The 27,449-nt window shown below is 37.7% G+C and overlaps 1 protein-coding gene across 1 annotated transcript; it reads right to left on the bottom strand.

Annotated features, from left to right (window-relative positions):
- Positions 1 to 2,437: 2,437 nt before the first annotated feature.
- Positions 2,438 to 27,437, bottom strand: rasa2 (RAS p21 protein activator 2). The gene is made up of 24 exons (XM_026368315.1): positions 27,299 to 27,437; positions 23,916 to 24,039; positions 17,582 to 17,685; positions 17,403 to 17,497; positions 14,708 to 14,784; positions 12,250 to 12,333; positions 11,567 to 11,639; positions 11,375 to 11,451; positions 10,728 to 10,829; positions 8,771 to 8,924; positions 8,367 to 8,515; positions 7,723 to 7,837; positions 7,209 to 7,283; positions 6,757 to 6,880; positions 6,042 to 6,148; positions 5,875 to 5,958; positions 5,542 to 5,619; positions 5,376 to 5,449; positions 4,942 to 5,048; positions 4,695 to 4,777; positions 4,160 to 4,368; positions 3,515 to 3,618; positions 2,949 to 3,129; positions 2,438 to 2,823 (listed from the first exon to the last, which is right to left on the bottom strand). Exons 1-24 carry the CDS (start codon positions 27,354 to 27,356, stop codon positions 2,793 to 2,795), a joined length of 2,469 nt encoding a protein of 822 aa, XP_026224100.1. The 5' UTR covers positions 27,357 to 27,437; the 3' UTR covers positions 2,438 to 2,792.
- Between the last annotated feature and the right edge of the window lie 12 nt (positions 27,438 to 27,449).

Genomic DNA, 27,449 nt, shown 5'->3' with positions numbered 1-27,449 from the left:
CTGCGTTAAGCTATCGACAAGTGGAGGTTTGGCAGCAGCTACACTGTACAAACATGTACAGTCAGTAAAGGGACTAAAAGAACAAAAAAGAAAAAGCAGCCAGGCTCAAAGAAGCATTGCAGACAAAGAACAAGGTACTGTACCAGTAAAGCAACACATTAAATCAGTGTTTTAGAAAACAACAACAACAAAAAAAAAGTTACAAAAACATTTTCCTAGAAAAATATATTGTTAAATATACAAGACATGCATGTTAGAAATTTATGACGGACCAAAGACAAAACTTCTGAAAACAACTTATTTCCACAAGCAAGAAAACAACCCCGTTAACCCTGTAATCTCAGAATTAAATGTTCAACCGTTGTTGTTAACTTGTTCAAATAAATTCAAGTTTCTTTTGCATCTTTTTCAACACTTCATTGTTCAAATGGGAAAATTATAAAAGGCAAAAGAGGATCTAAGTCTGTTCAGTTTTGACAGATAAACTGTCAAACAGGTTACAACTTAAAGATGTGGTTTCAATATCAGTTTCGGATAATAACTAAATATTATCGTTTAAAATATTTTAGGCAATTTTAAGACATCCTGTCAGGGTCTGATAACCTGTGGTACATTTAGAGTCCATTCTGTATTATTGAACTGATCAGAAGTTCTAGTTATTATTATATATTATTATTATTATTATTATTATTACTTTTATCTCAGCTGGGATTTGCACCCCTACGACCCTTAACAGCAAAAGCGGTTAAGATAATGGATGGATGGTTTTTATTAATTCATCCATTCATCCATCTTCTTCCCAGGGCAGCTGAGATACATGGTCCCTACAAGGTGTTCTGGGTATTCCCTAGGTTCTCCTTCCTGTGGGGAGGCGTCCTGGAGGAATCTGAAACAGATGCCCAAGCCACCTCAGCTGGCTCCTCTCGACGTGAAGGAGCAGCGACTCTACTCAGAGCTCCTCACCCTATCCTATCTCTAAAGGTGCACCCAGCCACCCTGCGAAGCCGCTTGCATCCGGGACCTCATCCTTTCAGTCACGTAAGAACGCAGGTTGACCGGTAAACCTTCATCACTACGACAGACCTGTACATGGACCGCATAGCTGCTGCCGATGCACCGATCTGTCTGTCACGCTCACGCCCCATTCTTCCCTAATTTGCGAACAAGATCCCAAAAAGACACTTTAAGTATCTTGGGCTCTTTAATAATTCAATAATCTTCTTAACCTGCTTAAACAGATTTTTTTCTCACAGTTCTGACAGTGAAGTGTCATGACAAACAGATATGGAAATATTTAAAATATTTAATATAGTCTCTCATGGAGCAATGGGGGGAGGGGGTGTGCTGATGTGAAACATATAAATAAAGGACATAATACGCTGCACGTCCAAAAAAAAGAGTCACCACCTGGATTTATTTTGGACGAGCAGTGTATATTGGTTGGTAGATGTGATCGAACTGACAATGGATGTTCTTTGTTTTTCTAATTGATTCCTCTCTGCATTTCCTGTAAGCCACTATAGATAATGTAGCGATGCTCTCAACATGACAGCACAGATTTGATGTACACCGTACCAATACAATTCACAATCACAGGGAAATACAACGCTACACCACACACTGTGCTATCGGGATTCTGAACTGAACACATGCAATTTGCTTGCCTAAAGTCACAAAAAAAGTAAAGGATATGTTAGCAAAAAAGTACACATAAAACAAATTATTACTATATACATATACACACACACACAGTATATATATATATATATATATATATATATATATATATATATATATATATATATATATATATATATATATATATATAGAGTAATAATTTGCCTCCATTTTTAAAACATTTGTATTCAAAATACATTATTTATTGTTTTTTTCAAGTCAAACCTATCAAACTGTCTTTGGTCAAGAAAAATATCTTAAAATCTACAGCCTATAAATGTTATTGTACAGGAATGAAACTAAAATGTACTTGAGATCATGTAACTGATCAAATGGGGGGAAAAGCTGATACCAAGTATCTAATCATTTTCATCTGGACTGCTCCAAATATTTAAAGTGCTTCTGCATTATACCCTCAGCATTTAATGTGAAAGAAACCTCCATCAAGTAAGGCAGATTGGTTTTGTCTCCTTAACTGTACTCTGAAAATACACACACACAAACACAAACACACACACGCTCACATTTGTTCAGAAGAGAAAGGACACTACAAATAGGGAAAGATGTAAGTGTACTGGCGCGCGAGTAGAGGACGGCCCTCAAGACAGATTATGATTATCCAACAACTCCAAAGACAGATGTCAAAGAACACGTGAAAAGATTGAGAGAGCATCATCACAGCTGTTGATTTAAAACTGAGTGAATAAAAATAAAATAGCAGCCTATTCACACACCTTCCAATGATGCTTTTTTCATACAGCTGGAGATGTAACAGTGGACATAAATTAAGAGTGTCTTTAAAAGGGGAACTACAATGCAGAGAAGGAGGGGGAGATGAGGCAACATACTGGACTGTCAAAGACAAATGACAACACCTAAGGGTCTGTTTGTTTCAAGGACCAAGGAGTAATCCAGGAAAATCTCACAAGCTTGTTCTGGTTCCTGTTCTTAGGCTGTCACTGCTGCTGTGGACTCTTGACATCTGGAGGTCAGGGTGTGTATCTTTCTGCTGGACACAGAGCATGCGTTCCCACTGTGACGGCTCGCTCGCATCCTTTATGGCCGACTTTGCTCTCTGTAGTATTCCTGCTTTAGGCCTCATCCCTCTGTCTCGGTTAGGAGGTTTTCCCCACTATTGGGTTGTCACTGAAACAGAGACAGTGAGAAAGATGAGTGCCATCCATCTGTGACTAGGAGTACACACATGAAGTGAAAACAGTAAACTATACTGCATTAGATATGTATTAGAGTGTAATGCAGAGCAGACTTACAGGCTGCCGTACTGCGCTGTGGTGTCGTTCCTGATGTTGTGCTGCCTTTGAAGTTCCTCCATGATGTTTCGAAGCTGTTTGAGTGTCTGAAAGGTTTCTTTGGGTTCCTGAATGGTAAACTTGGAGTATTCCTCCTGCTCCCGCTGAGGGCCCTGGTACACTGCCATGCTGGCACATGCATCTATAGAGATGAAAAACAGGATTGCAGCCTAAGGGTCGGGCTACTTTGTTGAGTGGTTTTTGTCAGTAGCTCTAGTCCACACCTCCAAATTAATTTTCTTAACTTGTGCTAACACCTGACTTGACCTGAAAAATAGCTTTTTTTAAGTAATTATTCAAAGGGTTCACATAGTTTTTCCACTTGCACTGTGACGTTTGTGTGTTTTTATTTTTTTTGGAAAAAAGAAATGAAAGATCAGAAATTTTTTTGCGTTATCACTTTAGGCACATTATATTTGTTAATACTCTTGCCACTGTATATTTGTCTCTGGCTAAAACGTGAAAACATATAATATAATCAATTCTTGCTAATCAATATTCTCTGTATTTTATGAACAGGCACTGACCCTCCATGTCCTGGAGTTTGGTGTTGTTTGAAGAGAGAAGAGAGAAAATTCTCTCTGTTTCCCGATCACAGTCTATGTCCAGCTGCAGGCTGGCCAGCATGATGCTGAAACACAAGAAAATGAAAAGGTAGCAGAAAAATGTTTGTAATAATGAATAAAAGACAAAAATATTTTCACAAGTTTCATTTGCAGAACTGAACTAAACTTTTAAATCCTAAAAAACAAAAACAGCTGAAATGATGAAAAATTAAATTTTCTTTCATTTGGAAAAATAAAATCTACCTGTAACATTAACTCAGGAACTACATCAGAAACTAACTGTTCTCTTTTAAAACACTGTAACTCAAAGATGAAAATCCAGTGGTGGAAAAAGGTTTCCATCTCAGAGTTTACGTCTGTATGTTTTCAAATCCTCTCTTTCTACACCACTTGACTGTTTTCATTAATTGTAGCTCTGCTCTTGGCCTGAGCTTCTACTTCTTTGGCCAAATTTGTTTGGGTTTCAAAACAGCGGTGAGAAATTTTATTAAGTGTTTATTGTGATCAGCAACACATGTCCGACCAAAAGGCAGCGAGATTATTGTGTATTTAATAGATGAAAAATGTTTTGTCTGATGGTGTTGGTGATGTGAAGGAAACACTCACGTTGTGCAGGGCTTGCAGCCTGGTGCATTGTTACTCTGGCTTTTGCAGCACTGCCAGGCTCCTCCGGTGTAATTTGATGGATGAAAGGTGGTCAGCCGCCCCTCATTGCAGCGAGTGACTTGGCCCAGGACCTCCAACCACTCACTGGCTTCCACACAGTTTCCTGCTTGAACGTACAAAATCTTCTCAGAGTGGACCACCTGAAACATCTGACACAAGAGAGAAACAGAGCTGTTTAAAAATCTATTAATTCGTGTAAAGACACCATTTTCAGGGGTTTGAGATAAAACTTTAACAGCGTTAAGTGATTTAACGCTGTTATAGTTTTATGTTAAACAGTAACAAACACATTGGTCAATGTATATTAAGTACAGCGTGAGATGTTTCATGTCTTTCATACATTTCACCTGCAACAACCTGAGAAACCAAAGACTGTCAACATAATCTTTCATTGTCACTTTATTTTACAAAACTTAAATGTTCCTTTGCAACAGGAAAACACTGCTGACTGGTTGTCTAAAGGAGACTTTCTTACATTTTTACGGTTAAAGGCACTTTCATCCAGTTTCTCTACCGCCTGGATATCTTTGACATTAATGGTGCAGATGGCCTCTTTCCCTGGAACGCAGAAATGAATTTGTGAAGTTTGAGCAACAAGGTGTACTACTTTAATATACTATGATAGAAAACAACATTTCCTGGTAGTTTTCTCTCATATTTTATCTTTTATCAATCAGGCTGTAAATTAATTTTGTATTGGATGAATAATAAAATGTTCTCACCTTTATGTTTGTGGTAGGAGAGCTCCCTGTTGGTCACTCTGAGCCATCTCTTTTTGAAGTTTTTCTTTCCAAGTCGTTTTTTCCCCTGGCCACGTTTGTGCACTTCCCTGTACTCAAACACAGACACAAGATCTAAGTTTAAAAACTAAGCTGTAGTTCAAAGTAAGCAAGTAAACCTAATAAATACAGTGTTAGCGTCTGAAGGGAGAAAAATGAGCTCTAACCTACAACCAGCTATTAGCACAGGGAGCAAACTCACGTTTTTCTTATCTGCTCTGCTTGAGGCTAAAGTCAAGTCCTGCTGGTTAAACTCATGTTTGCTAACACAAAACACTGCTCCATGTTTAGAGCAGACTACGTATGAAAATGATGTAGGGATAAGTGGTAAAAAGAAGTAGCCACATCATTAAGCTCTGTTCATAATGAAGACTCACCCTTCCTTGAGAACAACTGCGTCTTCCAGCCCACTGGACTCCTTGCTGACATTTGAGGAGATCTCATCAAGAAACTGGACAAGAGAATTAACAATAATATCAGTGCTAACCATTTAAAATGCTAAATAAATACACTGCCTTAATTTTTGACAATATTAAGAAATACCTTTTTAACTTTTTCAATGCACTTGTCCTCTTGGAATGATTTGAAGAAGTCATACATGTAAGTTTCTTTGAAGCTAGACTGAGACGAAAAAATAAATATTTAAATTCACATGTGACAGATTTTTCAAAACTGTATTAGATAAGGTTTGAAGACAATTAAACAACTGAAAACATCTGGCCCTCATTTTTAGCATTAACTAAAGTATATTTACCATTATTCAGCATATATTTCACTCAAGCCAGACTCCTAACTTTTAAAATCCCAATTCAACAGACCAAATGATGCAACTCCTTATTCTTCTCACCAATATATAACCACAGTTTTACCACTTACCAGTTTTTTTGACAAACTACCCCAGCTGCCCAGAGTCTGGATGGTTTTTGAGATGAGAGTCAGTGTGCGGGAAATCTCAGGTTCCTAAAATAAAAGAGAATGTACAATGACAACAAAGTATTGTATGGGCTCTCTGATATATTTAGATGCCAGGTTGGTGCACTTACAGGATGATGGGACCGGAGTTGGAAGGAGTGTGGAGAAAGAACAGCAACAGCAAAGAAGCGCAGGAACACAAAACTGCTAACAGCTGAGTACTGAACATGGGGGTCGGCTGAAGAGAAAAAAGAATTACGTAAGAAAACACTCTGGCTTTCTAAAACAAGAATTAAATAATTAAGTTCCTGAAACAGATGACTGAAAGTCACTTTTATCAACATCTGCAAATTACTGTGAATCTTTCTGTCTTATGCACAGGGAGGTAGTTGAAACTTGAGTTAGATGTTTGTGATTTGGCGCCACCTGTTGTAAATCTAGTGTGAGTTTTCCTAAATCTTATAGATTTTGTATGGCACAAAATTATATATATTTTTCCATTGTATAACTAGACCAGGTTACAGAGATAACGCTGCAATAAAAGCTGGTTTGTTTAATTTCTCTATCCAGTGAATACTATCAAACTCCCTGTGCTCCTAAACCTAATAGCATATGATAAAATTACAAGGAAAAAATCTATCAACAGTGGAAGTGTAAGAATATAACAATTAGCTTGTAATATGTGGTCTGTTACAATGGAATGTGGTAAATTACAATTTAAGATCCTGATCTTCTGTCTCATATACATTTCTGGTGTAGGTCTAGAGGGTTTTGGACTTTTTGGAAATTTCCATGATTGAGTAATTTCATGCCACAGCCTTCTACTGGCTCCAGCTTTTACTGTACCTGAGAAACGTTTGCAAGCCAAGTGTCTCAGTGACCTAAAGACGTCACACATGAGTGGTGGGCAGCTTGAACTAGACTGGGTGATGGAGGAGAAGACTTTCTGGACATAACCCTGAAGGTTCTCCTGCAGAGGGAAAGAAAACAATAGTACGGCTTCATGTACACATTTGAGAGGCAAGGAGAAGCGATATCTTGAACATAAATGCTCCCTACTATATGCACAATGCACTGGAAAAGCAGTGGTCAGTGCAAGTTATATAGAATGTATATAGAATATACAGCCTTTGTGTATTGTAGGCTTACATAAAAAAATAGATTTTACACTGAACAAAGGTTAAAAGTACTTAAATTTGTAGAGCTAACTGTTAATTTAATAGTCTGATCGAAACCAGATGAACATCAGATGATATTCTGCTTGTATGTGGAGAAGACTGTACAGTAAGAGCATTTACCTTGTTGACCTCCACATTGTCACCTTCCTTTAGTTTTATGGGGTCTATCTCACAGGTTTTGTAGGATTCACAAATCTACAAATAAATGAAAAAGACACAAAAAACAATTAAAAACCAGGGTCAAGCCTGCTGTTTTGATGAGAAATGATGGGACAGTCAAATCAGTGTTAAATGCTGTACGCCACTCTAAAATGTAATATGACACATTTTGCAAATACGGGTAGAGCAGTTTTAAAAAGCCACAAATTAACCATTAACAAATAAATCGACCGTTTTAATCTCATTAAAATTATATTTATAGTAAATTATTGAAAAGGGGTTTAGTAAAGAGGTTGATGCAGGAACCTGTTGGGAATTCAAACCTACAGTACCAATTACATCTGAACATCTGCTTGTTTGCAGTGAAAAGGAGGTTGTTTGCGCAGTTTTCCATATTGACCTCAGCGACTCATGCATCTACACTGAATGTGTGTGTATGTATGTGTGCGTTTGTGTGTCACCTTCTTACTCATACCTCGTCTATTACAGGCTTCAAGGTAACTGTCAGGTAATTCTTTCCCACAATCTTCATCATGTCATCAATGCAGCGTGTTGCCAGTGAGTTTCCACGAAATATAGTGTTAGCCTCTCTGTATGATCACAAAGCCAGTAAATGAAATCATTAAGAATATTTCTTGACAAAAGATTATGTCACATGTTTGGACCGGCTAAAATAATCTATTTTGTAAATGCTTCTTAGGGTCTTAAAGTTTAAGATTCCAGTCTAATTTTTTTAAAGACAAATGAAAAAACTTTTATGATCCAAGTCTGATCATGGTCATCGTTTCTTCTTCAATTTTAGCATTTTGGTAGTATAACACTGTTAGCTTTAAAAGTTGTGAAAGTAAAGCTAACACCACTTAAATCACCCTGATTCACCTTTAAAATGTTGATTATACTTGCTTCCTTTTTCACATTTACCCTTAGACTACATTAAAATAAATATAAGCAATCACAGCATAACCTACAAAAGTCACTCCCGTGGTTGTAAATACAACAGGAACCTAATTTTAAGGCTTCATGGATAAGAGAAGTAACAATGTAGTCATGACATTTATGTGTACACGTAACTACCTACAGTTCACCTTTGCTGTGTGTTATAAATGTGCAAATACTCACTGAGTGTTGTCCAACTCCAACGCTGCTACAGCAGAGACAAAAGGCACAAAGCGATTGTGGTGGAGCAGCAGTCGGACCATGGGTAGAACAACCTCATATCGCTCTCTGCAGATGTCCCCCAGGATGTGTGCTGCTGAAGCCGAGATGGGCTGAAGGTCAAGTAAAAGGGTTAAATAGGGGAATACACATACGGATGACATTGACTGAATAAAAAAAGAGACAGTAACAGAAGCAAAACATTTGATATTCACATTCTATATTCATTATACTTCAATACCTTTTTGAAAAAGAAGGCTGAGGTGAGTATATTACACTAAAGAAAGCTACACCACCATGAATCCTCCCATGAATGCCTCATGTGTACTCCATCTTAGGATTTACAATAACTTGACCTTTTAGTTTACCTTCACATCAGGGGATTTGAGCAGCAGGTTGCAGAGTGGTGTGTAGCAGGCAGATGGCAGCACCGTGTCTTCTATGTAGGTCAGCTTCAAACGCAAGGATCCTAAATCGTCAGACTTGGATTTGCTGCCGTTCCCTTTAGGCTGTAGGAGATACCTGTGACACAACAGGCAAACAGAGTGCTTGTTAGGGAACGGCTGCTATGACCTCTAATCACAACTACAGCACAGTACACTGTGTATATAGTAACACACAGGCCAGGTTTACTCCTGCTTTACAAAAGTAGAAGCTGATGGAATGGCTGGTCCTACTGGCCTGAAACCAGTTGTTCAACACATAAAAAAAAAAAACAGTATAAATTGATACTAAAAAAAAAAAAAAAAAAAAAAAAGACAGCTGAATGAAAAAGTGTCTGCACACAATGTTAAATCTCCCAAACCTGGGCAAGTTCTTAAGTGGAGAGACACGGTGTTCTTTCACACAGATAGTTGCATTTCTGCCTCAAAAACATATTGGATACAGTACAGTTGATACAGTTGTGATAAATGCATCTTAACAATACTGCGCATTTCAACAAACACAAAACCTCCTCACAAACTTATAAAAGAGAACCGGATATCCATAAATGATCAGTAGTGTCTGATTACATTAGGATCCCATGTTGATTGACTATTAGGGATACATTGAATTACACTCAGAGGATGTTTTACTGCTACAGTTCCTTTGGAGCCCTACCCGGATGAAAACAGCTCAAACTCATCGTAAAGGGAGTTGTAAGTACTTAATGAAGTACATTTCTTCCTGTCTGTACAGGATATAAATCACACATTTGTCTTTGATACCAGTGTCTTATTTTTGCAGCTGTTTTAAAAATTCTGGTGGAACCTTAACTTCCCCCTAAAATCAAAGCATTTGACACCGTTAACTTTGCTTTTAGAGATTATTACTGTTTGTGTTGCATGTATTTATCCCTAAAAACCAACAGGTGGAGCAAAACACAGACTCACTAACTGTAGAAGAGAACTGCAGTACTTTACAGTGCATACGCTTCTTGATCATGGTAAACAGGCACATAGGCACTTCTCTGGAAAAGACAACAGATCACCTGTTCTGATTTTATGAAGCTTAGCAGTTTGCAACATGGACGGTTTCCAGCATAAACATAGGATATGAGGTACTGCTAACATGCAAAAAGCCACCCACACACTCAACTCACAGCCCTCATGTACCAACAGATTGCCATCTGGCATAATACCATATCACCTACACTGACGCAAACCAAGGAAACACCCACACAATGGAAAACCAGCTGAACGCTGAGAAATCTAGGAAGACTTTCAATTCACCCTGTAATTGCACGGAAAGCTTAACCTTGCAAATTGTTATGAATAAGCATGATGTACAGTCCAAAGTAAAGTTTAGAGACCAAAAGGAAGGTGACTGAGCCTGTCAGACTGAAAATTTTGTTTACTGACAACAATATAATACATATTATATCAGAGATATAATAAGTTTCTTCATTTTACTCATTTATGTAGCTGTTGTCAGTGCACCTGTTCACAAAACAACATTTTAACTATCTGCCTAAATTAATCAAATAATAAACTCTGATCTAATTTAGTGAATACAAATAAAGACCTCGAGTTAGGAGGATTCTTTCCTATGATTACTATATAAATATATGGATGTTTATCGCTGACGTACACTGGAAATAAGTTATATATATAATACTCTACCTAAGTAGTGTGAGTAAAATGTCTGTGTTTCAACCTGACTGCGTTATGACTTTATGAACTAAGAGGTTTAAGGTTTGTACATGTTGTGATCATGTGTGACACGTGACACGTGTAAATCATATCAAAGGAAAAAAACTCTAAATTGATAATTAATGCATCTGTATGTATTTACATTCACAATGGATTGAAAATCAACAGACATTTTCTTCTAAGTAGTCCTTACCAGGCTTTGTGAATGTGGTCATTTCGCAGGACCTTGACAGGGACCCGTGTCTCCCCCAGAAACACATCCTGGGCTAGATTTGCATTGTTCCACAAATCAACTCTGCAAAGGTAGAGAGGATGGGAACTCAAACATCATGTTTCATCAGTCACTATATGGCATTAAACTACAGCGAAGCGCGTGCATTAAATAAGACACAATTCTTGTTCTGTGTTTTTAGCACAAACCATCCAACTCCAGTTTGGCAAAATGGACAAAATGTTCACTACTGAGTGATGCTTACCTGCTTGGTGCATTCGTAATAGCTAATACAATACCCGTGCAATGACATCACTGCAAATTCAAACCTCAAACCCATGCATGAGTGTTTACATTTGAATCTGACTAGTCTTACCCAATGAGCTATGAGTCCACTGTGATGGAAGCCCCACATATCCTTAACCAGAAAGCAAGGCTCTCTATCAGTAGTCAGAACACACAAGAACTAAATTCACTTATTTGTCCTCAGGTTGTTAATAAATCCCTTTTTTTCTGTCAAGACCATATAAGAGAAAGGAGAGAAAAAGCCAAAGAAAAAGAGCCAGAGCGAGAAAGAGAGAAAGAAAGTGAAATGCACAGCAGAGAGGAAAAAAAAAAAGATGACTTACTTAATCTCAAGTTTTTCTATGTCCTCCTCCTCCACTTGGAAATTTGACTTTCTCGAGTAGCTGCTGGATCGCGTGACCTGAGGATGGACATGTAGCAGCTTACTTACACAAACAGTGAGTTAATAATCTAATAACCAATTCATTATTTCAAACTCATGATGTAAATATACAGCAAAGTGTATAAACATTTACCTCAAAGAAGAAAGTCTCCTCAAAATGAGGGTTGCTGGTTTTCTTCTTTACCTTTGTTTTCTTTTGGTCAGACCTGGAAACATATTTTATGGAAACTGAAATCCCTTTTAAAAACATTTCTCTGGTGACTATCAACAAAACTACTATTTCCATCTATGGTTTGCAGTTCTTTTAAATTCTGTTTTTATTTCTTTGCATCAGGATTTTATGTATTTTCAAATCTGTGCCAAAGAATATAATAAAAATATCAAACAAATGATAAAATGTTTCCCCTTTGATGTATAAATTATTGTGACTCTCATCAGCTTTCTCTAAACTACATCCTTGCAAGTCATTTTATGAGTGGCAGAGTTTCTTCTATCAAGTACTGTATATCATGGTGATAAAAGCTGCTCTCCATATAAAGCACAACATGGTCTAACCTCTAGTTCATTCCTGGGAATGTTTTATTTATATAAATGTTTCCCATTTTTCTCTCTTCCACATTTTTTGTTAACCTTTACTTTTGAAAAACCTTTTAATATTTATATAGGTAGACTGGTAGATGTTATTAATGTAAAACCATTAAGTTAAAAAGGGAGCAAACAGGCTGCTTCTATACTTACAACATGAAAAGAATCAGCATATATGTATGTTGTTGGGAAAACTTTGCTCCCTATAAAACACGTGAGGGACTGAGTTACCTGGCAGGTCCAACGAGTGACACTGTAGCATAGGGGTCACAGTTCTGCCCACTGATCAAAGGCAGTCCCTGGCACTCTATTATCCTAGAGGAGGTCACAAAAAATATGAAACAATACAATTAATACAATTGCTGTTCAAGGACAGCATGGACTGGAAAAAATATCATTAATACAGTGCTAATTTATCATCATTAACAGCCAAATAAAGTGCTGGAGACCTTGGGAAGATTAGTTGTCACCACTGTCTTCAGAACATAAATGGTAAATAATTTCTTGTTGGTTCAACAGACGCTTCAGTGGATATGCTATTGCTATCAACCCTCTGTGGGCTTTATGTTAGCACAGTAAAGACAAAAAAAAGCGTCCTTATACCAAAACACACATGTACAATGAAAAAAAAACAAAACGAAAAAACATGTTTTTATTTTGGTATGCTTGTAGTTTTTACCATCAAACAATTTCCAATGATGTTTCCAAACACCCACTCACTAGATATTTATGACTTCTAATCATAAAAACACGTTTCGTGTTGATGTGTTGCCCTCAGGTAATACACTTGTACCACTATGGAACAGGTAATGACGCAAGTTGGCATCAACTTCCAAATTTACTTTCCATATTTACAAAAAAAGACAGAAGTCACACATACACAACTAATGCTGCAGATAAACACTGTACTTAATGTAAAAAAGTGAGTAAATTTTTCTGAAGACCTTTTCCCTTGCTGCAGCATTGATTCATGTCTTATAGTGTTTTTTTTTTATTAGAAAAAATTGTTTATGCTGTCTTGAAGCAACATTGACTCAGAAGGCTAAAATATTGCTACGGATTTGGTTGCAATTCAAAATAATTTTCTGTGTTTCTTATTTGGCCAGTTTGAGTGCCCAGGCTTGCCTAGCATCAGTTGTCAAGATCACCATTTACAAGTGACATTTTTGCCAAGTCCTCAATTCTCAAATAAACATGGAGGTTGAGGAGAAAGAAGCCACCATCCGACTGTCAACAATTTAAAAAAGCAATATGCTCTGAGGCTTCATTTAGAAGTAGTGCTTTGCCCTCATATTTGGCTCATGTCACACAGGGACCATTGCTTTTTTTTTTTTTTTTATTGCTGTTTCAGGTGACAACAAACAGACAATGTAGGTACTCTAAACAGGATGTAGCTGCTAAGCACGAGTCACCAGAGAGTAAGAATGAATTCAGCCTATCACTAAATGAGGCCAGAGGGAGAAGCCAAGCAAAGCGAATGTCAGGATGTTTGTGGTTCTTCTTCCAGGGTGTCATGACAATATTCCCTGTAGTCTCCTTCGCATCTCTCAAGCCCTTCTCGTTCTGCTCTGACCATAATGATGACTAATCAGACTGCAATAGGATGGCATGCAGACACAGATGCAAATCCATTAGATCTGACCTTTGTACACTTTCTGCACAGGCTATTGAACAAAACAAAATGCAGTACATTCATGCACTGACACTTACGAGCTGACACTGAGCAGTTACAGTTACAGCAAACAATCTGAGTGACACAGTGAATGACGGCAGCAGAAAACCACAGCGGTTGCTGTGTGAGAAGCACAGGCTTCCTGCTCAGATGCCATCACTTCCTCCTCATTACCCCGCTGTCCAAGTATGAATGGGGGATGCAACACAATACACGTAAACAACATGAGTGCTGACATACACACACATTTTGTTTATGTGCTCAACCGAATCCTTCAACGTGCGCTTCCTTTTCATCTTCCCCTGCTGTTATCTGGCCACAGTTTGTACTTTTGATTGTTACGTGTCTTTTTATGTCAGATCTTCAGCTGGGCGTAGGTGACAAAGTAATATTGTGAGACACAAAACCTAACACAAGTCACTGAGAGCTAAGATTGGAAAGTGATCTGATCAGTGATAATATGATATGTTTTGATTATAGCTTTAAAATATCTTTCTCACATATCTGTCTAAACTGCTATATACTGATATATTCAGTTTCAGACAAAGCATTTCTTTATATATTTTTACAAATTATACATTTGAACCACATGCTTGTTATCATAGAAAATAATTTAACTCGCTGTGGACACTGCACTGGAGAAGATTTTTTTTTAAGTTAATGAGCTATAGCTCACATTAACTGTGGAAAAAAAAAAGCTTTTGTTTGTTTTGAAAATAGTGTTGACAGAGACTCCCTAACCTTCTTATCTGTTCAGGAAAAGTGGGTATTGCCCCATTTCACACCACACAACTAGAAGAAAGCCTTTAAATTTGATTTTGTGCATGATTTTATATATTTTTTTCTCTATTTCCTGATTTCTTATATTTAATCTAGCTGAGCTTTAATAAAGGTTCAAAAGTATAATTTTGATAAACTTCAACACATTACTGCCTTTGATTCTCCAAACTTTCTTAGTTCATTTGACAACAAAATGCATTGGAGCACACTTCTTTCTGACGCGATCTTACAACTCACCGGACTAATAAGTGTTGACCTGCTGGGCCATTCTCTGTGATCACTTCATTCAATCGCATCTCCAGGTGAACTTTGCCCTGTTGAACATAAAAGACCAGTTAGAAGCTGACAAATTATGATGAAGTCTCACTTAAACACAAAGTACACATCAAAAATCTCAAGACAAACTCTGAGTTTACACTGTTAATATGTGGGTTGTAAAAACAAGATAAAAGCGTGGGCTGTAGTATGTGCTTGTGAAAAAATGACCAGATACCAAATCCCTAAGCCCACGCACACAATCACTAATATTTATTTTACTACACGTTTGTAAAAATACTTTTATTTCCCTGTAATATGTCAAATGTATTCTTTATATTCATGTTATTCTCTTGTCCTTTAAGACCTGTGGCCAACTCAACCTCAAATATCATGCTGTTTTAGGTTTAGGGAGGTATCATGTGTGATAAGAGTCGTAACAGCTGTGAATTTTGTCATCACTCAAAATGATCTTTACAGGGTCGGATGTGGTAAAGACTGCCGGTCTCGCTTTAGGTAGTGTTAGAGAGAGAGAGAGAGAGTAACATAGGAAGAGAGAGCAACTGAGGGGGAGCCAAACAAAACGCCCACGCACTCTGAGCAATTCAGCACTTGGCTGAGATGGCAAGTATTTTTTTCTGTTGCAATATTAGCCTTTTAGCCAATATAATGCTAATATATAATACCAATATCATTAGCAAATTAACACTTATTGGAGGGACCCATTCTGCCTTTTGGGTAATTAATAAGGGTTTAAACTGTTTTGCCTCCCTGCATTAACTGAGCTAGTTCACTAGAATATGAGTTATCACCACTTCTTACAGGTTACATGCACAGCCCCAACGACTACAAACCAAGCCAGAGAGGCTTTGCAAAAACACCTCCATCACTCACTGATTGAAATTGAAAGTGTCTACTTGTGAGTGAATCAGTGTAGCAGCACATACCCAGAATAGTCCAGCGTGGGCTAATGGCAGCTAAAGTCAACATGTTAGCTACTGCAGCACAGAAGTGGTAGTGTGCTGTAGTTTCACCCAACACAATCAGGCCACAAAATCTAGTTTTTCTTAGAAAAAAAAAAAACTACTGAAACACACAACTTACATACATGTCCTATGTGTTCTAAGAACTAAAACTGCAAAACTGAAAATAAAATATAATAAAAAATTAATAAATGATGAAAAGACAGTTTAACCACACAAAGCAGACACTGTACCAAAAACATCTGATAAGACTACCTATAATATTCATTAGCAGGTTTTACATGAGGAAAGTACTTTAACCAGCTGCAACAAGTTTCACAAAAAAGCTGTCTTAATTTAACAATACATTTGTCCATGAATTAATTAATGGAAAACACAATCGTTGCAGATCTCACAGACACACTAGTGGTAGGACACAACAACTTCCTGGATTTAGGGAGTATGGAAATGTATGCAGTTTCAACAACAGACCAGTTACATTTGCATGATAAAAAAAGATGGGAGCGATTTGGTGGCAAATGCTTCTTGAGTTTTACACAGACCTTTGAAACATTATGCAGAAGTCTAGATTTAGCTGTTCCATTGTTTTTAGTCAAATCTTGCAGAACTACAGCTGTGGTATTTTTCCCGATGTAGAATAAAGGCCACCTGCTGTTATCTTCCACAGGTTTGCTGTAGTATTTTTAGACTTGTTAGAAGTTTACAATGGGACAGCAGTTGCATTACAGCCTTGTTAGAGATAAGATTCTTGTTTAAAAGAGATACGTAAAAAAAAAAAGTCACGATATTAAGTGTGTGACAAAAGCAATCCAAAACTGAATCTTGCATATAGCATTTTGTTTTCCTTCAGCCACACTGCAGTGATGTGTTTTTGAGAACCGACTGCTGTAGCAACAGTGAACAAAGTTGAGCCTGTTCAGTCCTTTCAAACTTTAAACACATGACAGCTTGGACAGAGTCTATTAAGCCTTACTTTGACATGGAAACGATCTTATCTATGCAAAACGTTTAGACTAAATGCAAGTGAGTTTCCTGCTTGTAATATCAGGGGTGCTGCAAGTAGTAAAAGCACGCATCCCCTGAGCTGGAAGGTGCAGTCTTACCATCAATAAATTTAAACTTTAAAGCATGTAGAATAGAAAATGAAACACCCATGATGCCCATTCACGCTTAGAAAAGAAAGAGATAACACCATTTTTCCCCTCAGAAACCTTACTTATCGTTTAGTTTTTCTTTAAAATTTAAGGTTTGTAGATCATCATGGAGACAAATGAAGGTAGTAGTGAATATAGTGCGTACCTGCAACTGAATTTCACTGATGAGAACAAATGCGTGTTAATGTTCTGCCATTACATAGCAGTTTATCAGCTTATCTTGGCATCTAAGCACCAACTCAGAGAACTGTCCTGCAGTTTCAAACTGGTCCTTTTAGCACCAAAGATGACTCAAGAGAGGGGCGTTTTAGGAGGTTGACAGTGCATGTTGGTTTTCCAGTATCTCAAGAGCAGCTGGTTGCTTCGCTGAGTGTTTTGAAAAATGGATCCACATGTAGCAAAAGTGCATTGAGGTCGGTATAGAGTATGATTTCAAAGGAAACACATTTTTTGAGTCATCTATTTTACTCTCGAAGACATTTGGACCTCCCCTTGTAAAGTGCCACTTTTTAATTTAAAACACTGGATTAAATAAATTACCTGGACTTCTGAGTTAGGATCTACTGGCTGAAGGCTCAACCAGTGCTCTTTCCCGCTATATTTACACAGGTCATCCTTGCGAATTGACACCTTGCCTGAAAAGACACACATGCACAAACCTATAACCCATCCATTCAGATGAGAAAATGTACATGTGTCAGTGATTAAATGCGACTTACCAACAGGTAGGTCCCTTTGGAAAACACTTTTGGCATAAACGTAGAAGGATAAACAGAGAAATGGACGTGGAATCTCAAAGTAGAAGTCCTCTCCATAAAAAGGGCTGTGGACAAAAGTCAGATGGTTAATTTAGCAATCCAGGTTTTCAATTTTTGAAAAAAAGAAGAGAAAAAAAAAAGTATGTGAGAGATATGTGTAGGAGGTGGTATAATGTGTGATAAAATGTGACAAGATAAGTGGCTAGAGCCTGATCATCTTATGAGGCGTGAAACAAAGGCTCACGTAATGAATCATTAAGCTTGGTGAGCGATTATTGTATCAAAGTTATAAAAATTCAATTCAAACTTCTTAAATATCTCTGTGATAAGTCATTCAAAGGTCCTACTGAAAATAAAATTATTATAAAAGCAACTTCTAAATACAATCAGGCTTACTTTCTACTATGCATTTTTGTTATACAGACAGTTTGAGCTCTTGAGCAGCTGTGTCTATCGCCTCTCTCTTTACCTCTCTCCCTCACTGTGCATCTACATGAACACAGCAAAAATACAGCCAGAAATTAGCATTTTCTGTCACTCTACAGTTAAATTCTGTGCACTGTTCATAAAACAAAGTCAGAGGAAGAGGAGAAATAAGACGGCATGTATACATGTAGACTCTGTTCCCTGGCTACTCAAGAAAGCTGCTTTCTCTGAGTAACCTGGGCACTTAAGTGCATGTAAATGCAGTCAAGGACAGTAGCTCACTGGAATCATCAGGATTTTTCTCAGCATTGCTCAGTAGCTGTCACTAATGATCGAGTCCGATACATGGCTCAGCTATAGCTTCCCACCATCTAGCAAAAAAGTAATAATTCCATAATTGAATACTAAAAAAAATTTATTATATATATATATATATATATATATATATATATATATATATATATATATATATATATATATATATAGGGCCAGTGGTTTCCTCTGGATTGGTTTGTAAACAATTTGTTACAGGAAAATAAGAACAAGAACAAATTTGGTAGATTGAAATACAAAGTAGAAAAGTAATATCAGCATGCAAAAAATATTTTTTTAATTATTATAGTAGTAAATTCACAAGATAACTCAGTAATAACTCTGGTATTTTTGATATACATTAACATTTAAACCCTTTAAACATAATGAATTTGACTATACATCAGTAACCTACAAACTAAACCCACACACACACAGACACAAACACACACACTCAAAAAAAATGCTGAGGTGGTGTCAGAGCCTTGAGTTTACACTTTGGTTGTATAGGAAAGTGATTGCAGATTGCACCCAGTGGTACAACGTGAGGTTTCTAAAATAATGTTGTCCTACAGGAACCTGATGAATAAGTTAATACTGGTTTTGGATTTACAGAATAGACATATATTGTGGGTTTATTCTTTTCATGATGAACAGAAACAGAAAGAAAATGCAATAAATTTAAAAGATGTAAAGTTTTAAGAAAAAATATCATCACTAATGCTTTCGGACTTTCAGCCCCCACTTTACATAAATGAAACAGAAATGTAAGGTATTAAGATATTTGCAGATCCACTGACTTATCAGCTTTTTGAAACCATAATGGAGAAATGCGCTAACTGACTTCATGTGTTAAGTAGTATTTTTGGCTGTAGACAGTCAGTAGTTAAGTTGAGTTTAGGTTTGATTTTTCAAGTATGTTGTGGTCTTTTGAGTTCAACATGGATGAAGAGACCCCTCAAATCCACAGTGCATGTAACCATAGCAACAGTTCTAGGGTCAGGGTGGGTGGCAGCCTTGTTGGTAAGCGTGTTGGGTCCTTGAGGCACCGGATGGAAATTGTGCCATCCAGTGCCAACTTTTACTAGGCTGGACCCCAATACTATTTGCTGTAGTTTATCTCTGTATCCAGCAGTTGTGTATGTGTGGGGACAGGACAAGACAATGACTTTTAGTGATGCAATCTGAATTAATTTGTTGTATATAGTGCTGTTGCACTCTTCAAACTGTTATAGTCACTTTACGCAATTTCCTCAATTTTAGCCTTTTAGCTGTTCACTTGATGTAATTCTACAGTGAAATGCTGTGATCACTAAAATAGATCCCTAATGTAATGTACTACTGCTTGGTTAGAACAGTGATGTAATTACTGTGATATAAGGTTGTGTGTATGATATGAGAAAAAAAACAAACAAACAACAAAAACAACAACAACAACGGATAATTACTAGATAAACATGGTGTTACACTCTATTCAATTTTATTTATATAGCACCAAATCACAAGAGAAGTCATCTCAAGGCACTTTGCAGTGTTTAAGGTTTAAGACCTTACAAAATATAATTGAATACAGAATTGTATAGAAAACCCAACAATCCCACTAGGCAAAAGTTGAGAGGAAAAACTCCCTTTAACGGAAGAAATCTCCAGCAGAACCAGGGTCAGGGTGGGCGGCCATCTGCCTCAACTGGTTAGGGTGAGTGATAAGAGGAGAGAGAATAGAACAGCAGGCAACAAAACAAACAAACAAAACAACACAACAACAAGCAGCAAAGACACTAGGCTGGTCGGCAGGACTAGTAACCGGCCTGGAACTATATAACTCCAAGGTCGAGGATACCTGCAGTAATGTACAGAGAGAGAGAGACAGAAAGGAGTAAGCACAACTACGGGAGAGAGAAAACACAAAGTGAAAGTCATGCAATAATGGCATTTGAATGGATAGAGAAGAGGAGAGGAGAGTAAAACCAGTGGAGTCTGGCGGTGAATTAAATGCAGTATTGAGGCACCTATTATCAACATCTACATACATGTTAGTCACCCACTATAATGACTTTATCTGTTCTAAGAACTAAGCCTAGCCTACATGCATGACATTATCACAGTTGAACAAATACAGGATTTGTTAATTTACAAGGAAATGCACTGTTTGAGCAGAAGGTGGACGACGCAGGGTGCTCTTGTGACTCATCAGGGCTGAGAGGAACAATCTTGCCATGTTGTGGGTTTAAATCTGTCACTATTTAGCATCCAGTCTCTCCAAAAGCTTGCTTGTCATTTCCGTAATATGCTATTGTGGTAGTCAACTGGAAACCACTAACTTTACATTGTCTTGACATCCAAGTAAGATGAATGAAAGGAAGGGTCCTTTCACTGGTTATAATAAACATCCATCCACTATACAATAGGTGCCAACACTGAGTAGGACTGCATGGGACTAGAGCCAGTCCCGGCATGTGTAATAGTTTAACATTTGCCATCATACGCCATCCAAGTTAGTACATTTTTCTCCATTTGTGCATATATACATAGATAAAGGGAACCCAATTAAATAAATAAGACAAACACTTCTTTATGAACAAACATTAATTTATTAACTAAGGAAAATTATTCAATCTTAAATATCTGCGTGTGGTAAAAGTATGTGTACCTCTAAGATCATCACTTATTAATGAAAGATTACGACTTACTAATCCTATAGAAATGCAGTGAAAGGACCTGATGCAGACAGTTCAGCCAATCAGTATCCAAGTTGAAGCTGTTCTGTAAGAAGGACTAGTCTAAATTCCTTTCAAGCCACTATAAAAGGCTGATAACAGTTATTGAAAACATTTAGCTAGAAAAGGAGGTCATATCAGTTGCTGAAGACACAAGTTCACAAATGATTAAAAGGGGATCATTTTCCATAATAAATAAAAAATAAAATGTAATGTTTTTCTCTCATTTGTTTATTTAGGTTCCCTTTATCTATGACTTGTTTGAACATGGCATTATGTTTATGCAGAAATAGAGAAAATTATGAATGCTTCAAACAATATTTAGCACGTTAAAATATACATCTATGGGTTGGTTTCAAGTTCAACTTAACCTAACCTGCAGTTATTCCGACTGAGTGGAAAACTGAGCGTCCAGATAAAGCCCATGCAGACACAGCGAGAAAATGCTAACTCCAGTCATAAAACAACATGAGCTATATTGCTGTGAACCCAAGCATCTGTGCCATTCAGTCTTGCCAACACAACTATCTCATGATCAAGATAGCGAGCTAGACAGCTTGATCTGACATAACCGATTGTAGGTTAAGCACTACCTCGATGTACCTGCTGCCTGCAGACGGACCACCTGTCACACTGAACAGACTGGATTAACTGTTCGTATGATGCAGAAAAACTGTACTCTTTGCCTCTTAGTTTTTTTTCCTTCTTTGCCCAGCTAAGTTGACAAAGTTTTGAGGTGTGTTCATTTGGAGAAAAACTTATATTAAATTGTAAACAACACAGTGACACTTACTAGTTACTAACATAGAGAGAATCTGGTGCCTAAGATCTTCAATCTCTGCACTCCTGCTTTCGATGACAATTTATGCGTGCTGGATGGTGAAATATTTTGACTGATACTACTGCACTAGGTTTGGTCAACACATCCAGTGTACACCCACACACCCTCCTCAACCTCACACGCAATTGTGCACTTGTAACCTCCCTATTCTGTACACATTCAACCACACACTCACTATACTACCTTCCTTTCTGTTGTCATCCTAGTTTCTAGTGAGAATGCTAAGTAGGACTCCTTGACCACAGCCGTTTGAACATGTCTGCTTCATCCTAGGGATTAGCTTGAATTACAGCTTCTATACAGTCTTGAAACAATTAGAAACAGGAGCCCATACAACACGTGTGAGTCAAGCACCGTCCAATAAACAGTGGACAAAATCTAAGTAATTATTAAGATGTGCTCAACAGAGGCTAAGGTAGTTGAGAGTGACACAGAAAGAAAGACATGGGAGAATGTGGGAGGATACACTTCCTATGACACTTTAAAATCCTTTTGAAAGGCACCGAAATCAGGAGAGAAAACAAAAGCGCTGTTGTGAAATACCTAGAGAAGGCAGATCCATGTTTACAGTGAGACGTGCAATAATATAGAAACCTAAAAGGTTTCCTGATTGCCCATCACCCACACTTTTCTCTGAAACGCTTGTGAATAAGAAGCTACTGGTAAAAGAGCTCATTTGAGACAGAATGACCTCAGTTTCCCAGTAGAAAAGTACCATACACACAGCTCTGAGCCATATATTGACAATTTGTTTGAAATATTTAAATATATGACTGCATTCAAAACTGGACATTTCCCCCCAAGAAAGGAGTACCAACAAACTTAGTGAGTTCTGTTTCCAAGTAAGATTTTCTCAACAGGATATTGAGTTTTATTATGACTTACAGACAAACTAGTTATGGTACAATGTGTAACAGCAGCCAACATTAATGCTTACTTGACTGACATCCAGAACTATACAAAAGGTTTACTACCAAGTTAAGAGATGTATTCAAAGGAGGAAATGGCACAAATAATAGACTGAACCCAAATCATTTGCCCACATATAAACAGAAGGATGTTTGGACTTCTTGTATAGCCAACACTGAATATTGCTAAAATTAGGAGCATTCTGTCTTAAAGTGAAAAATTCATGTCTAGACTGGACAAGGTTTAAAACTTTACTTTATAATAAAGTTTATAGGCAGAGCTGGATCAGGTGACTGAACAATCTCTTCGTTTTGCTGCTATAGACTTAGTCTGCTGGAGGACCTCAGTTGATTCACTGAGCTTCTCTCGTCATTTCTATGCCATCATTGCTTTTAATCAACTTGTGTTTTTTTCTCCTGTAGCTGTGCTTCTGTTGGATTCCACTGTGCAGTTTCTGGCCCACCAACCTGTCCATTGTTTTGTCTGTTCTTTTCTATCCTCACTTTTAAGTGACCCCAACTGGTCAAAGCCAATGGGTGCAGATCTTGAGTCTGATTCTGCACGTTTCTTCAGTTAAAGGGAGTGTTTCCCCTCTCCACTGTCACGTAGTGTCTGCTATGTTTTCCAAATAACACTCTTAGGTCTTAACCTCAAAATAAAAAGTGGCTTGAGATGATTTTAGGGACTATATAAATAAACTGAACTGAATTAAACATTACTTACTATAGGTGGGATGTGCAAAGACTTGACATGATAAAACCCAAACATACAGGTCCCATAGAACTTGTATGTCGTGTCATGTGCATGTTACACTATTACTATTGGCAGTTTATACTAACCTTCTATTAGCTCTCTCACCTGTCTATGTCTCTATATTTAATTTTAGACCTTTTGCACATAATTAATCATTGTTAAGTCCTGAAGTATTTGTGTATAGTATAATAACGTGCAATGCTTTAAAGTTTACACTTTACTGTAATGTTAACATAATCAACACTTAACTGTCCAGTAACAGTTACACAGCAAACAGACATGTAATCAAGATGAAAATTTACTGCATGCATAAAAGCTACATAGGCAACCCACTTACCTGACGCTTTTGTCAAACACTTTTGTGCGGAACACCTCCTCTTGATCCAGACTTATGGTGCAAAAGGTGCAGAGATCCCTTTGTCGATTTGGACCTGAGACTGGCCCCAGGTTCTTAGCTTCACCTGCAACACAGAGAGAAAAAGAAGATTATTATCTCGACTGCAATCAAAATAACAGTAGTCTTTCTCAAAATAAAACCATGCTCAATTCAGAAATTCTAAAAGCACATTCACTTATATTGCATATGCGTATCATTTGGCACAGATACACTTACTAGCCACTTTATTAGGTACATCAGTACAATCAAATGCAATCCATTGGTTCTAGTTTTGTAGTTCTAATTTCTCAGCTTTTGTTGAAATTGTCTGGAAGGTGATAATTATGTTATGTATATTCTTGAGGATATCTTTCATTTGTGTAGATAGGGTGGCCAACACATTATATTGGATTGCATTAGATTGTACAGGTGTACATACAGTGGCCAGCGAGTGTATGATACAGGTTTGGAACAATCCCAGTCAATACTGATCACTAACATTTCTTTACATTCTTCCAGTTTACAGTTATAAATATTGATGGCATGTTAAATCCTCTATAGACAAGTAGACTAAATGCCATTTCAAGTAGAGTATATCTTTAAGAGGTTCAGAGGACATTTAAATTTAAGTTTCAGATCTCAGAAATCTAACTCATTGGAACCTGACAACTCTAAAACAAAACTAGTTTATGAATTAAATTTAATCTTAATCAAAAATGAAAAAACATGTAAAATACAAATCAGGGTTAATTTCACTCAAGCTGTCCCACTATACGCTAATCATGCATTGTACACTTAAAATAATGTTTTCATATTCAACATCATTGTGTTTATACTAGGACACTTGCTCATGCCAGTTGTCAGGGCAAGCTGCAGAGCGGATGTCGCTTAAGTAGAATTGAGGCTCATATGTGGTTAAAAACATGAAACACTGACTTCCTCAGCATAACCAATGGGGATGGTACAGCGCTGATTCACAAATGACAAACACCTTTGTAACACACTTTACTTACACCCACTTCTATTACATTGCAGGCAGACCCAAATTACATACAAGGTTTTGTGCAACACATGCAGAAAAAATGCACCGAATACAAGCCACAAAAGTTAAACCTGAATCGCAGCTGAATGGCAGTCAGCCAAACAGCATGTATCAATAATTTCACAATGAGTCAGACTGGTGGATAAAAGGGGCAAAAACAGGCTAAATTTGGACAGACACCATCAGCCTAATTGAGAACCCAATTACAAAAGCCACCTTTAAGATCAGCTTTTCAACAGGCTATTAATATAGGTGTATGGCTAAGCTTGGCAAGTTAAACAGCCAAGTTGTTGCTAAGCTTGGACCAGGATGACCTAGTAGGTATAGAGCACATACGGACATATACACACAGACACAAGAACATAAGGTATACTATGGCCAACCAAATAACTCCACTTCAACAACATTTCAACCAAAACAGAAGTATGTTAAGCAGTCAAAGCCACGACCCAGAGGTCAGAGACAAGGTCTAAACAATGTCCAATATACCAAATTTTATACTGACAATTAAGCAAATAAGCACACACATCAACATTGGCCACTTAAAAACTGCTATAACAAAATATCTTCACTGAATGCTACCTCCATTGATCTAGGCTAAAGGAAAAAGGACAAAGTGTGAACAAGGAAGAATGAAGTTTCGTAAGACTGCAAAGTGAGTTACATGCCATGATAGTTCCTCTATTTTGTTCTGCTTACCGTTTTCTCATTAATTCATAGTAGTGAAACTGACATTTGCCTTCCTCCTGTGTGCCTATGTTCAAGCTTTATGTACTGGTTAACCCATTTTCACCTTACAGTAAACACATACAGTCAAGCCACATCACATGGTCTACACAAACTTTAGAAACACGAAATATATTCAAAGCACATACAACAAGTAATGTTTTGTCAAACATATAACAAAAGAAATAACAACAGTAAAAATAATATTATCACAGAAAAAGTTTATTTCAAACTATTTTCTTTTGAATATTGACTGCACTGTGTTTTACGCTCCACATTAAGACAAAGCAATGCTGCTGGGGCAAATTTAATATTAACCACAATGAATTGACTCTAAACTCTAGCACAAGGAGTATAGTGCGTCAGTGGATGTACACTAATTGATGTGTGTTTAAACTGAGATCAATCCAATCTCCCACATCATATGAAAGTCACTATTGTCAGTGAGTAAAAGCGCAGCACAGCTTGTGCAATTTGAATCTCAAAATTTGTAGTAATGGTTGAAAGGTTGGAAGAGACCAGCCATACGCATCTTGAATTTGAGTAGATTGCAAAAATTACAATTACACATTTAAACAGGTACACAGCCTGTTGGTAGGCAATCTAATGGACCAGCCCAGCCTGTGAATGAGGAAACTGGCCTGTGAGGTATTTGACTTTGTAGCCAACGTTTCCGATTTTGCCTCCTATTACATGCATGGCTAGTGTAATTTTATGATATCTACACGGAGGCAGTTAGTAGCAGTAGTATAGATTAATTGCTGCTGCAAGCAAGGTAACTAACTCAATCCTATGGATGTTTAACCACAATGTAGTGGCAAATGTTGAAGTGTGGTAACTACATTTAGATGCTTCTTGATTAAAGCCTGCAAATGCAGAAAGAAATCTGTGTTGAGACTTGGGTTGATCCTTGGTCAGTCATCAGTCAACACAGCATAGTGATAAATAGGCAGTGATTGGCATTAGAAGGTTACTATGGTATATTGAAGGTAACCGGATTACAGTGGATATTTAACGCCTAAGTAACTTAGATAACGTTAAACTCCTTGGTCCCTAAGATGGCTTTTGATATGCGTTGTATTTAACATTAAACCCTGTGAATGTTATTATCCAACACTGGCGACGTTACCCGACTGTCAGGTGCCTGCAGTGAGTAACGTTACAGCTGAATGGGTTAGTGACGATCAACTCAAGTGGTTGGTAACGTTAGGAGCTAGCCTCCTGTGCCGCCACCACCACCAGCGTTAGGTTAGCTCACAGGGCATCAAGTCCACTCAAATCGGCAGCATTTTGAAACCCTCGCCATCCGTAACTCTCATTAAACACACACACTTTGTTGGAACCGGCCACGAAGGGCGGCCCAATGAATGAAATCACTCACAACAAGCTAGGAGCTGCTGCTAGCATGCTAGGCTAACTTGACGTTAACCAGCAGACCGACCAGATCAACTGGCTGCCTCTGCCTCCACACTGTTGATAGCACGCCGCGCCCCTCCGGCTTCCCTTCTCGTCTGCTCCACCGACCTCTCTACCCCCGTGAGAGCCAGAGAAAAACAGACTTGCCCATCAAACTTACATATTTTCCCCCGAAGGCTCTGTAAAATCCGAATCCTCGCGTCGTCCTCTTCCGCCATGGTCAGAGCTGACTGTTGTCGTGCTCCGGTGCGTTCAGCGCTGGTTTATCATATCCGTTTATGAATGCAGGCAGAGCGGAGGAAATCCAGCCC

The sequence above is a fragment of the Anabas testudineus genome, chromosome 13 (assembly GCF_900324465.2).
Source record: "Anabas testudineus chromosome 13, fAnaTes1.2, whole genome shotgun sequence".
NCBI classification, from domain to species: domain Eukaryota; kingdom Metazoa; phylum Chordata; class Actinopteri; order Anabantiformes; family Anabantidae; genus Anabas; species Anabas testudineus.
Note: the sequence above shows the minus strand (reverse complement) of the source record. Positions and strands in the feature narration are given on the sequence as shown.